At 38.0% G+C, this 14,248-nt stretch overlaps 1 protein-coding gene across 2 annotated transcripts; it reads left to right on the forward strand.

Moving 5' to 3' along the window:
- The first annotated feature begins 419 nt into the window (after positions 1-419).
- nktr (natural killer cell triggering receptor) lies at positions 420-13,319 on the forward strand. Of its 2 annotated transcripts, XM_079862886.1 has the most exons (17): positions 420-485; positions 2,047-2,123; positions 2,985-3,059; positions 3,744-3,851; positions 3,957-4,001; positions 5,318-5,405; positions 6,660-6,689; positions 6,904-7,049; positions 7,541-7,751; positions 7,834-7,992; positions 8,273-8,360; positions 8,606-8,754; positions 9,332-12,073; positions 12,164-12,247; positions 12,362-12,418; positions 12,510-12,602; positions 12,704-13,319. In XM_079862886.1, exons 2-17 carry the CDS (start codon positions 2,066-2,068, stop codon positions 12,771-12,773), a joined length of 4,203 nt encoding a protein of 1,400 aa, XP_079719012.1. In that variant the 5' UTR covers positions 420-485; positions 2,047-2,065; the 3' UTR covers positions 12,774-13,319. The 2 variants fall into 2 exon arrangements, with proteins under 2 accessions (XP_079719012.1, XP_079719013.1); XM_079862887.1 differs by lacking the exons at positions 420-485; positions 2,047-2,123; positions 2,985-3,059; positions 3,744-3,851 and adding an exon at positions 4,295-4,322.
- Positions 13,320-14,248: the final 929 nt, after the last annotated feature.

The following is a 14,248-nucleotide window of genomic DNA, read 5'->3' on the forward strand; positions in this document are numbered from 1 at the left end:
TTTTCAACAAATATAACATAAATAATATAAACGGATATAAATCATTATCGATATTTTCAATGAGGAAGAAGAACAATTTGCAATTGCTGTGGTGGGTTTCCGTCGATAGTCGGCGGCTGTGCAGAATCTCAGTGTAAAAAAGCAAAATAGAAAGTAGAAAAGCGGTGTTGCCATGTCAACTTTTTATAAGCGCCTTTGGGATTTTTTCATACAGCGACCTATAAATATGCAGGTTTTAGGGGGATTATTTACAGAATACAGTTCCGTAGAGGAGGGAGGATATGTGGTGGTGGATATGGAAATTAATAAATTCTTCATAATTCATACACAAGTAGCCAGCCACGAGCCACCCCTTAACCACACCTCTCTAGCAAAAACGCCCGAATCTCCTGAGATATCTGGCAACACAGTAGGAGCTACAGCGATCAGCCGATCGAGCGGGTTTAGTTAGTTAAAAGCTTTTTGCCCTTTAACTATCTATACAGGTAAGTGCAAAAATATATGTTTGTGTCAGTACATGAATAATACTATATCTGAGTCGTACATGTTTTTATGTAATAATTTAACACTGAAGATGCCGTTTATAGGTTCTTATAAAGCGTCGTTCGCTTTTGGTAAACAATGCTAACGTTAGCCAGCTAGCAATCAAACGACTTTTGGCCAAAACTTAAACATGTATTATTTACAGTTATGCTTTTTTTAAATAATAATTGTAAGTAGAAATTGTTTTAGTTTGACCTCAGTCATGAGGTGGTGTTTTAGCTACCCGTGCTAATGTCTTTAGCAATTGGCTAATATTTTCAACGAACGGGCACCTCATTTTAGTTTCTCCGAAACACTGTGGTTCATTTTGAGTTAATTAATTGATATCATAATCATACTTATTGTAATCTTTCATACGTGCATATTTTTTGAACGGGCGTTTTCCTTAGTCAAGGTTTAGCACATTTATTTGAACCCCTAGCTGCTACATGACTGCTACTGCCATACTATAGTAAATACACGTGTTATAATATTATGAAGTGCAATAGGAGATTGGAAGTGTGCCTGATCTACATTATGTAAGATGTCTGAGAATGGATTAAGCCTGCATTATTGTTTGTAGGTGTTGCAATAAGTGCTCTAACACCGCGGAAGTCTATTGAACAACAAGTCTATGCTTATTAAAAAAATACACCTTTGTTTTAATCTATCTTAATTTAAAAGAAGTGATCGAGCGTGTGTTTATTGTATAATGACTTAAGTGGAACTGGGGTGTATTTCTTGTGTTTTAAAGTGTTTTCCAGGTCTAACACGTGAAACTGTCCTCCTTTTCCCCCTGTGACATTCACTCTGACATTTGCCATTTCACCAGGCAGCAGTTAGAGGACTGATAAACTGAGTTGTTTTGATATGGGAAAGCAGCTGGCATGACATTTTCTGTAGCTGTAATATAATATGTGCCCTAAGGAAGTTCAATAACTTCATTCCCTTCTTGTAATTTGAGATGTTGTGTTAATCTGTTGGCAAGTCATTCCTCTGTTCAGCTAAAAGACTTTATTGTCTGCGATTCGAGGGAAAGTAAGTCAGTGCTGTGTGACAGGATAAAGGTGTTAATATTTCCCATCAATTTTTACCTACGTGCCTCGTTCTTGTTTTAGTCTGTTTGGCCCACTAAACTATATTTGGAGCTCCACCCTATAGAGAAGTTTCTAGCTGAAAGATAGCACACATCTGGTTTAACCAGGGTTCCTAATTCAGGATGACAGCACACATCACAGCAACAATGTCTCATTCATCACCCGGTGACAGATAGAGCAGTTCTCAAAAAAGGGGGTGGAAGGAAGTTGAGGTTGGAGGGGCATGCATGGAGATTTGCATCTCATTGGATAACCGAAACACTTCCCCAATCTCAGTGTCTGACTTTCTGTTCACTTACACATCAGGATCCACCTGAAACTGGAGAGAAACAATATCCTGGAAGATATCTGACAAATGTATTTCTTTGTATTTCGGTGATAAGGAATACAGCATTTAACTGAATTTTGCTGTGATTTTACACTACAGGAAGCCCACTCTTTCCAAAATGGGGGTAAAAGATCGCCCTCAGTGCTATTTTGATGTGGAAATCAACAGAGAACCAGGTAAGATGTGACAATCATTGCTGTTTGGCTGTTCTGAATGATGTTGTGTGAAGGTCAAATAGTTAAAAGTACAAGTTTTGATAGATAAATGCTTAAAATGTTTGCTTTTAGGTTATTATTTACATCTGTTAGGCATTGTATTTCAAAATCAACTACAGAAACTATCTTTAGCAGTCAACATTAGTGTTTTTGATCAAATGTTGTAAATAGTTACATTTAAAAGGGGCTTAGAGTAGTTATCTTTAACTTCAAGCATTTTTGACCTGAAATTTTTAAGTTATGGAGCTTGTACAAAGGATGAAGATTTAAACCAGCTAATAATAAATGCCTAATAAAGAAAGCGAAGTATTATATGTGCATGTTTTATAAGTACTTGGCTAATGGCAGTTAATATTCACGTGCCAGTGAGTGAGAAGCTGTTGTGGTAGTCCACACCCTGACCTGCAGGGCTGTTTTAATGAACCACAGAGTAGTGTGTACTAAAAAAGTCTGGATTTCACCTCAGTCTACAACTAATTATGTGTTATAAGAGAGACGTCTGCTTCATAAAGCCAAAACCTCTTTTTTAGCGATTTTACACCCATTATTTTACAAAGCAAATGTTTTAACACCCTGTTTATATTAATTTTATCACATATAAATTAATTGGATAGGCCTTGTATTGTAATACAAAATTGTATTTGAATATGAATGAGGTGTTGCCGTTTGCCTCACTGAAATCAACCTAAAATGATAGCTATAAATTGTATTGCAGTTATAGTCACATTAATCTAACTAATCTTTTCTTTTTTTTTATCAGCAAACTTAAAACTTTTACATTTCTGATCCACGAGTATAACGTTTCCTTCTGCTTTCTTCTAGTTGGACGAATTGTCTTTCAACTGTTCTCAGACGTTTGTCCCAAGACAAGCAAAAACTTTCTTTGGCTGTGCACTGGTACGTTTACTTGACAGAAATTGCTTAACATGCTACAGCAAGTTGTTTTACCTAGACTGGGTCTTTAAACGCGTAAAGAGCTCCGATACAATTCGTGTCCATGTACACAAGCATAAGCTTATAGGGATATAGCACAAAAATAAACCTTTATAAGGTGACTAAATCCTGGTTGTATATCAACCAAAGCTGTATTTACAGCCTGTTCCTAGAAGACAGAAGCTGCGTTAGTCTGCGTTGAGATGGTTTGGTCATAAATTAAAGTTGGTAGTGCTTTGGGTCAGTGCAGGGATCTTTTTTTCTCACCAGCTGAGATTGAAATGAGAGACTCATGCCTTCAGCTGACTGTTTTGTTGCATAAACCAATCCCCATGTCACCCACACCCTCACCCACCCGTATTCATTTCGGTTTTATCGGAATCTCTTCCATGCTGATCTGATTGGATTAACCTTTTGCTGTCTATGTAATTGTATACTTTAGAACAGATTCCAGTTTTTCAATTCAGAGTACAGTACTTTACAGTATTAGTATTAATTTAAGTATGTCCACGTTTTTAAAAGCTTAGTCTGTGGCCTTTGCTTTGATTTATGTGAATTTCTGTACACAAGCTCATTTCTGAGCTGCACATACCAGGTTTGTTATATAAAAGTAATCAGAAATGATGTAATTCTTTGGTTTGCTTGCAGGCGAGAAAGGCAGTGGCAAAACTACAGGAAAAAAATTATGCTATAAAGGCTCAACTTTCCATCGAGTTGTAAAGAACTTCATGATCCAGGGGGGTGATTTCACGGAGGGTATGTGCAGCCATACTCATAACTGACTCAGATATATGGAGATGGTTGGTTAATTATACTCAATTGTCTGTGTGCTTATAAATGAATGTGCGTTTCTTTGCTTAGGCAATGGAAGAGGAGGAGAATCTATATATGGTGGTTTCTTTGAAGGTAAGCCATCTTCAGATCGATCTGTTCTTTATCAAGCACTCAGTAACCTTAGCAAGGTTCCTTAATTTGATTGTTTTAACATCTTTTGCATGACTTTTGAATGGGCATCCCAGTTCTGTGCATGAATTACCAGCCATTGTTTTATTTTTTTATCTCGCTGTTGCTGAGAATCTTGTCTCTGTGATCTTAAAATGATCTTCTTTTTTGAGTCAGCATGGAGATTAAGGGCTATTTATTAATTTAAAGGTCCAGTCTTCTTGCCTAAAATTTTCAACATATTCTTTTATTTATAGAGATTGTGGTCTTTTGCAAAATGAGAAGGTAAGAGATGTACACAGTGCAGTAACACAATGCAGACTAAACATTCCCTATTCCCAATCCCATATGTGAACCATGACAAAAACGTCCACACTGCACAGTGTGCTCATGGATAAGTGGACCTTGAAATTGATTTGGTTGACTGACTTTTCTTTTTTTGTTGTTTTATTTTGTTTCTTTCTTAATTGTTCCAGGATGGCTTGTCATGCAATACAATACTCTTGAAAAGTATTAGTTCACCCAAATATTGTCATTTATTCATCTCTCATGTCATTCCAGATATACATGACTTTATATTCAGTGAAATAGAACGAGAAAATTTTAATAATGTGCAGGTCAATCTTTTCTATGCAATTGCAATAAACTTTTACAATACTTTTTAAGTGCTGTCAAATCGATTAATCGATTCGAGTTTGTGTTTATATATTATATTTTTATATATTGTATATGTAATATGTATGTGTGCATGTCTGTGTGTGTGCACTACACACGCACATACACATTATATATAAACAAAATTGTATGTTAGAATTGATTAATTGCGATTAATCGGTTTGACAGCACTATTTTTTTAATAAAACCTTTGTGGAGCTTTTGCATCTTTTTTGAAGCTTAAAAGCTCCAGAAGTTGCATTGAATATTTTTTTCTGTTCATGGTCTCTATAGAAGGAAGTAAATCACCTGGTTTGGAATGTCATGAGAATGTGTAAAAAAATAATGTTCAGTTTTGTGTGAACTATCCATTTTAGAAATAATTTGGCATAAACAGTTTTAATGTAAACTGTAGTTGTTTTAGTGGCCCTCAGAACAGAAAATCTCTGCTTTTACACAAGGGAGCATAAGAAACACTCAGAGTTCAGAAGCAGGATAGAAGCATCACTGATGACAGGTGTTCATGAACATCTCTTTTCCTGCTGCAGTCCTTCTCCTTAACACGACTTTTTGAAGCAGTCGACAAGCACTCAGTGTCTCTCTTTGTCCGTATCTCTCTTCAACAGACGAGAACTTTACTCTCAAACATGACAGAGCCTTCCTCTTGTCGATGGCCAACCGTGGTAAAGACACAAATGGGTCCCAGTTTTTCATGTAAGTAGTATTTATTCTGGTATAAGACTCACAGAGGGTGTATGTGTGTAAAGAATCAACCATTTATCACCAGACCTTTTGCTTACCATTTAATATGACTGATTGGTCACTATTAAATGACACATGCAATATGTATAGATTATGTATTCCCCTAGTGTTCAAGATCATTTCTACAGAGCTCAGTCATAGCCTTTGCACTGTGGCGCAACTTAAATTAATGTGCATTTGAAAGCCTGTATCTGTTTTAAGAGCTTGCCCAAAAACACAATGAGCATCTGGGCTTCTAATTTTGGCTCAAGTGTAATTCTCTCATACTTATGTTGTTCCAAATTTATTGACAAGACATCTCAATAGAATTTTTAAAGGCCACTAGTTATGTACCTTTTGCTATTCACGCTCACACTGTCTAACTTTCCCAGACCTCTTCAATCTCTTTACCATATATAAATACACACACACACACACACATATATATATATATACATATTCTGACTCTTTTTATTTTGGAGATTCTACATAGCGTACATGTTCATGTGGGATGCAGGTGCATTTTCATCTCCCTTTTCCCTTGTCAATGTGCATTTAGAAATATTTTTACATCAGAAAGAAATTCCTTTTTTGCCTACAAATGTATTACAATTTTTCTCTTGCCGTTTTTGTGTAAAATTTGCAGAAACTCTAGCATCCTGCTCTACCAAGGTAAAGTGTCTCTCCAAGGCTGTGCTTCTCTCTCCTGACTGTGTATTTCTGGTTGCTTTTAGCTAGCACTGGCTTTTGCTTATCTTTAAATAATGTTTTTATCTCATTAAATACCTGTTCTCCCATTACAGAGAACCTGATGTCTTTCAATTATTGATGTATTTCAAGTTTAGCATTACAGGATGTATTTTCCTACCATGGACACACTGATTTCTAATTGAAGTTGTCCCTATGATATTTTTGAACAGGTTTAATTGGTTTTGTCAGCATAATGTTGGCAGATGTTGGACCTGTCCCTGTTCATCATTAGTATTTATTCATCCAGCCTATGTTATTGTGCAAGCACTGCTGGTTTTAAATTACTCTGAATTTTGAATTTTGTTTGAATAGATACACTCAAATTTCTTCTTGATGAAAGACTGAATGTGTGTGTGTGTGTGTGTGTGTGTATGTGTGTGTGTGTTTTTTGGACTAAATTTTCTTCCGTTTATTTTTTTCACCCACATGTACCTGTTGGATGACCTGGACTCCATTATGTAATTTGCCTCATAACAGAACTACAAAGACAGCACCTCACCTAGATGGGTACGTTCATAAGTGGCCTTCATTTAACTGTCGTAGTTCAAGCCATACTGTAGGAAATTGCTTGAACTACAAGAAAGTAATTTTAAAATACTCATTTAGAGTTTAGAAATAATTTATTTATTCTAACTTATATTTATTATTACTTGATTTGTATGCAAGATTTTCTCTTAAATCCCAAAATTTCATGCAACTAAGGATTGTTGGTCTAATTTAGAGTGCATGTGGTCTTTGGGCTGGTCATCTCGGGCTTTGAGGTCATAAAGAAAATCGAGGGGCTGAAGACCGACTCAGCCAGCAGACCCTATGCTGACGTCAGAGTGATTGACTGTGGACAGCTGATTACAAAGTCTGCTAATGATGGTAAGCTTGTTCCTGTGAGTGAGAGACCAACTAGGAATTTTGGCTGCAGACCTGCCTCCTGTCACTATGCTGTCTGAACTTGTCTGTATCTGATGGAGAATATTTTTTTTATCTCCACATAAACTGCATTGTGCAGTTAAATATGGTATTTAAAAATAGAACGGGTGCTTTGAAATACTGCTGACTTTAATACACTCACACTGTGTCCTAGCCAGGCATGACATGACAAAGCATCAAGTAACAAATCACTTCTCCATGTTGAGTTTTACCCCTAACCAACCATGGCAGGTGATGTGATATAATCCAGTCGCTATGGATATGTTGTTTATTTCATGCCATGTGCAGAAAGCTCCGTTCAAAATAAACTAATAAAATCACATGTTCTGCGCTCTGATAATGTAAACAGAGATAAAGAGAATGAATAATTTACATTCTGTGTAATTACAGCTGTTCAGGACATTTTCTGACTAAGTTTGATGTATTTTCTGTAGTTCTTCAAGGCAAAAGGAGGAAAACGTTCCATTCTGAGGATGACTCGCAGAGTTCCTCAGAGACTTCATCTCAGTATTCCTCCTCTGAAGGAGAGTCTGACAAGAAGTGTGCATCTCTAAAGAGGAAAAGAAACTCAAAGAGTAAGCACTCAAAGAGAAAAAGAAAAGAGATGAAGGAGGGAGACGCAGTTAAAACAGCAGTACATGGAAGGTAAATTACTGTAACCAGTGTAACCATGGTTGACCTTTATTTAGGTTGTATAATATAAATATATGTTTTTCCTGATTCACAGTCATGGTGAGGGAGAGATGGCAGAGGAAGATGATGGTGAGGCTGAGCAAAATGTGAAAAGGGAGAAGCCTGTGGTTCGACCAGAAGAGATCCCACCCGTGCCAGAAAACCGTTTCCTGCTCCGCAGAGACATGCCTTCCCAGGTGGAGACCATTAAAACGTTAGTGTCTTTTCTACAATTCAACAAACAGATGTTCCTCTTTTCATTCAAACATCACAAGAATTTGTCCTCCCCATCCCCAGTTATTAGATAATGTCTGAAATTCTCTGGGTCAATTTTTAAAGTGTTACAAGCAAACCATAGTGATTAATATTTTAGTTTTCTTGCTTAATGATTCATCCCTGAAATCCATGGGTCAGTTTTGATGCTATATTTTAAACCAATAGAGGTAGAGTCTTGAAACTGATACTTCTCTCACCACCTCCCCACCCCACAATAGGGTTGTACAGGACATGGTCGTGGCAGCAAATGACACCAAACCAGCTGTCACAAAATCTGGACGCAAGATCAAAGGACGCGGAACTATGGTATGACAGTCGTGAATTACATTTATACCACATACAGAAAAAAACTATGACACAGAATGATATTGTACAAAGGACAACGAACAAAAAGCATGTAAAAAAAAAAAAAAAAAACTATATCAGTTGGTTGAATTCTAATTATCTAATTCTAATGATTTGACATTGACTCTTAAAAAAAGTGCTTGATGAGAATGTTGGTCTGTTTGATAGACCATCCATTAAGTGTTGTTTTTTTATTCCCCCTGCAGAGGTACCATACACCCCCTCGGTCAAAGTCCAGATCAGAGTCAGAAGGGGAACGGGGGAGCAGTGAGACTCCCCCACACTGGAAAGAGGAAATGCAGAGGACCAAGGCTTACCAGCCCCCCAGCGTGGAGAGATGGAGTAAAGGAGAAAGGTATGTTATGTAATGTTATGCATGAAAGTATGAATCTACTGTATTTTTCATCAGAATTATTTATACGTGGCAAGCTAATATTAGGAGTTTATTTCTGGTTTATCCGAGTTCATATTCTTTTGATATGCTTTTTTATGAAAAATATGGTTGGAACTAGGGCTGGGCTATAAAACGATAACAGTAATTTTTGCGATATAATTTTTTTTGATGAAATTATAACAAAAGTTTAATAAATTTTCGATGTAATGTTTATGCAATTTGCAAAAAATGCTGCGCTTGCGTGTTGCAGACCGTTACACTGATGCCAGTACCAATTTGCCTAACTTATAAGCGCTGCCATTTCTGCTGTGTATGAGATACATTAAGCGGCAAACAAAACAGAGCTGCTCGTTTACTTGCTGGCCATCTCGATCACGCAAAAATCTGCCTTTACATTTTTAAGAAATAAAGATTTGACATAATTACAGATATCAACAGAATTTTTTTTTATCATGATAATTTTTTGGCCATATTGTCCGGTCCTTGTTGGAACAAAGATTTGTACTTCCTGTAATTTTTGTAACTATTGTTTAAACAGATGGGATGACAGAAGTGACACCCCAAGGTCTAGGTCCAGATCAGAAGAGCATTCTTTAAGTGAGGCCTCTGTAAACTCCAGTCGGTATCAATCCAGAAAAGAAAAAAAGAAAACCAAACGCAAGAAGAAAAATAAGAAACGTAAGCACTCAAAGAAACATAAAAAGAACAAGACTAAAGAGACCTCTCTGTCTGAGGGTGAGATGAATGGGTCCTCAGGTAAAAGGTCAAAACTCTCAGGTCCTACTGAAAGGAGACATTCTCGATCACGCTCTCGTTCTTACTCTCGTTCAACCTCGCGTCACTCCCACAGATCGTATCGATCTGAGTCAGAAAGGAGACGTTACCAATCAAGCTCTTCTAAAGATTCACGATCTTATTCGAAGTCCAGGAGCAGATCCTATTCCAGAAGTCGCTCAAGGTCTGAGAGGCGGGGCCGGTCATCCATGAGGTCAAGTCGTAGTCGATCAGGGCGGTCTGTTACACATTCTAGGTCACGTTCTCGATCTAGATACAGGACAAGGTCAAGAACAAGATCAAAATCTAGGTATAGTTCAGAAACCCCACCACATTCCAGGAAAAGAAAGGAGTTGAGATCCCCTCGAAAGTCAAAGTCTACAGAGGGTGGTATTTCCAAATTAGACAAGCCTGTCCCTAGATTGGTTCAAGGTGAAGAACCCAAAGCACCAGCAGCATCATCTTCAGAGAGTGTCTCTGTTTTGCCTTTGAGTGACAGTCCACCTCCCTCTCGATGGAAACCAGGCCAGAAACCCTGGAAACCCTCTTACGTCCGCATCCAAGAGATTAATGTAAAATCAGCCCCAGCTTCTAATGCACTAATCAGCCCATCATCAAATGTACCTCTGGAAAAAATGTCCTCTTCAAAGCCAGACACGGCTGTTAGTCACAAAGGCCTCAGCAGCAGTAACAATAATGTTCCTGATAGGCTCCTGCAAAGCAGTTTGTCCAGAAGCAGGTCACGTAGTCAATCAAGAAGCAGCAGCAAATCACTGAGTCAGTACGGCAGCCGATCTTCCTCCTGCACTAGGTCAGAATCATGTGGTTCAAACAAAGAAGGATCCACTGAAAAAAAGAGAAAACATTGTAGTTCTCACAAAAATGGCCAAAATCGGGACAAGCATGCAAATCATGGTAGTGGCCACAAATATACATCTCCCTCCTCAGAGGATTTATCTGATAGTCCATACAGTCCTCTCCACGGACAAAATGATTCCTTGGTACAGAGAAACACACTTGATTGTCTGTCAGATCTACAGGCAGTGGCAATGAAAAGCAAGAACCCCATTCAAAGGAAAGCAAAACAAAACAACAACAATGCATCAGGATGGGAAAGTGAAGGAGAGAACTCAAGTAAGAACACTGCTGCAGAACACAACCAAATCCCTGTTAAGGAGGAAGGACTTTCTGAAACAAAAAAGAGGCAGATTTTGGCTCGTTGCTGGGAGTCTGAGAGTGACTCTGAAATGCCAAACAAAATGGTAGGTGGTGATGCCAAGCATGTGTCTGAAAAAGAGGAAGGAGAGGCTAGTTCAGAATCAGAGGATGATGACCCTTTATGGTCAAACCATGGGGCAGAAATGCTCAAGCTATTAAAAAGTAATGAGGAACAGTCTGCAGACAAAAAAAATTCCAAACACAAGAAGAAAGCCAAGCGTAAGCACAAGCACAAAAGGAAGAACACTTCCAGGTCAGGATCTCGCAGAACCAAGGCAAAGAAATCCAAGAAGCACCAGAAACCAAAAGAGACATTTCACTGGCAGCCTCCACTGGAGTTTGGTGATGAAGGTGAAGAGGATGATTCAGTCACTCAATCAAAACAATTATACGTAGCAAATCCTGATTCTGTCAGTGATGCAGCAAAAAGGCATGCAAAATCTGGAAAGATCAAGCCCAAAGTCTCAGAGAATAAGGATCAGGATAAAGAGATTATCGAAGACAAGTTTTCAGTAGAGTCTTCTAAAAGTATTGATGAGAATGGGAAGATAACTAATCGCAATAAGCTAAATCGCAATACTGCAATTTCAGCTCAAAGACATCCACAGATTCCAAAGCCAACCACAGATCTAGAGACCAATCTTTCAGACACTAACTTGGCAAGAGTCAAATCAAGAGACCCAAATAAAGTTGAGAGATGTTCTCCAGAGCGCATCCCAGAGGCTCAGCAACCAGGTCCCAAAGCGATTGGCTTGTCCCCACTGAAAAATATTCTGAATAGTAGTAGTGTGCTTGTTCCACCTCAAATAGAAAAAGGAAACTCTAATACTATTGGACCTACTTTATCTCATGGCAGTCAGCCAGAGGAAACTGTACCCGGTGACAGTCCTGTTACAGCAGTTGAAAATAAATGGAAACCTTTGAAAGACATGAATGTTATGCAGGCCATCAGTACAAAGACTTTCATTATGAAAATAAACAAACAGCAAGATCAACTGGATGGAAAGGCTCAGGGTCTCAAAATTGAGATCAAGAGCAAGAGTAGAGTCCGTCCAGGATCCCTCTTTGACGAGGTACGAAAGACGGCTCGGTTAAATCAGAGACCCAGAAATCCAGACAGCTCAAGTGAAGAAGACTCTCTTCCAGCAACAGGAGAAAGAGCTGGATCCCTTAATCACTCTCAGAACAAGTCACGGTCTGTGTCCAGTCACAGGTCCACACGCAGAAGTAGGTCCCATTCATATAGCCACTCCAGGAGCAGGTCCAGAAGCTACACCTACACTTCCAGGTTGGTTACAACAGGCATTGTTTTCCTGTCTACATATGTCCAATCTTTCAGGTCAAGTCAATTTTGTATGTGTTTTAATTTTTCACACAGGAGCTACAGTAGAAGTAGAAGCAGGAGTAGATACAGTAGAGGGCACTCTCGTTCTCGAAGTAGCACCTACCGAAGTTATCGTAGGTAAGATATTTATCTCTGCTTCAGTCTAATATATTTTTTTTTAAAACCCATTGGTGTGTATGTGCAATGTCTAATGTTCCTTAATAATTAAGATGGCACGTGATCTTGTTTTAGTCACACAGACAGTAGGAGCCGTTCTAGAAGTCGGTATAGAGGTCGCCACACATCAAGGTGAGCATTGAGTCAAAATTATTAATGCACTTTGTAACTTGGTGTTATTTAATTATTCTTTGCATTATGCGTTTTATTCCTGGAAATACAGGTCTGAGTCTTACGATAGTTATTCTAGCCGCAGCCGCAGTCGTAGCAGGAGAAGAGGGCGTCGGAGAAGCGAGAGCTCTGATCGCAGGTCCAGGTACATCATAAATAAATCCTCGTATTACCACAACTGTCTTGTGTGAATTTGATAATGTGCCTCACTGAAGCTAATTCTTTGATATCTGTTTTCACGTTCAGGTCATATCGCTCCTACAGTCGCAGTTCGTCCAGGCAACGAAGTCATAGCCAAAGCAGTCGATACAGCTGAGTTGAATTTAAAAGAAGTAGCAATAAGCTGACTTATCCTCCTTCAAAGGCTTTTTTGAACGATAGACTCAGTTTAAGTTTTGTGAAGTATGTATTTTGATGTCAACTGTATCATCATGTAATGTGTAATTTGAATATGTTCTACTGTATTTTTCCACATGAGTCTATGTATGAATGTCACTGCTTTATTGTGGTAAATTTTTCTATTATTCCTAAGAAAATGTGCACAGAAACTCTTTAATTGTAAAGCTAAGGTTATATATAAACAGCCTCTTACCTCAGTCTTTTGAAGATGAGAACTTGTGAAATGTAAGTCATGTTTGGAAGGATTTTAACATGCAGTCAGTGGTAAACATGGATGGGAATTTTTTTTGTTTTGGCCAAATTAATGTTTTGTTTAAAAGGTTGGCCGTCTGTGCATTTTTTTATTTGTACATAAAAACAAAAAGTCTTTGCTGAATGTATCTAGTGCTGCTTATTGATGCACCATTTAAATATAAGAAACTAAACTTGCCAATTGTAAATAAAACTACATTTGTTTGTGAAATCCTATAATGTGTATTCTGTGAGATGACGCTTACTTAATGTTTCATTGACTCCTGCAAATGTACACAAAGTTGACTATGATGCATTAGGATATAGTCATTGCAAATACATGTTATTTTAAGTCTGTTTCAGGCTTGTTTGTTAATATTGACCTACAGTGGCTCTACAAGTATGTTTGCTTTTTGATTTAGTCCTGCACTACAGTGGCTTTGATTAATTGATTAAAACAAGTGTGTCAAATAGGTGAGAGATCCCAAATTGCTGGTGTACACCAGGACCAGGATTGATAACCACTGCACTGACATTACTGCGTCCAAATTCATGTACTTTCAGAGTATGAACTGAATTCTCTGATTAAGAATTCATTTATTGACTGTTGATAAATTGATATTTAGGTGTGTACATATACTGTATTTCTAGGCATACTACTCATACTATTAAAGAACTGTTTAACCATAAAGGGCAACAAATCTTGGTACTTAAAGCATTTACACATAAAAGAAGCTGCTCAAATCACAGTTCTCCACTTTTTCTTTTTTCTTTTTTTACTTTTCAAACTCGACCATTCCTTAGCTCCTGTAGCCTCAGTCTACTGGTTGCTCATAATGTCGGAAGGTGCAGTATGTCGTCTGGATATTGTTTGCCTATTGTTTCATAAAAAAAACCCCTGCATATTCGGACATCCTATTCACTATTTAGCAGAAAAGTGTGTATATTTGGACACAAGGAATATGGATTTCAGGACTCAGCATGTTGTGCACAAGGCAAGGTGATGTACAAGGTCATGAGCACCTGGGTGACAATGCTCCATCTCACCATAAGGACAGTTCGTCATGATCAGTCATTTTTTTAGCTGTAAGATAAAAAAGGGAAAAAAAAAGAAAAAAAATCTAGTGCAATGGCCCTTTAAAACTTCTGACAAAAGCCCAT

The sequence above is a fragment of the Squalius cephalus genome (genome assembly GCF_949319135.1).
Source record: "Squalius cephalus genome assembly, chromosome: 25".
In the NCBI taxonomy this organism is placed as follows: domain Eukaryota; kingdom Metazoa; phylum Chordata; class Actinopteri; order Cypriniformes; family Leuciscidae; genus Squalius; species Squalius cephalus.

Bases quoted from the DNA above. Each gene is read 5' to 3' on its own strand.
- nktr (XM_079862886.1), top strand. From the start codon at position 2,066: ATGGGGGTAAAAGATCGCCCTCAGTGCTATTTTGATGTGGAAATCAAC. The intron at 3,060-3,743 runs GTACGTTTACTT...GTTTGCTTGCAG, and splicing joins CTTTCTTTGGCTGTGCACTG to GCGAGAAAGGCAGTGGCAAA. The intron at 3,852-3,956 runs GTATGTGCAGCC...TTCTTTGCTTAG, and splicing joins GGGGGGTGATTTCACGGAGG to GCAATGGAAGAGGAGGAGAA.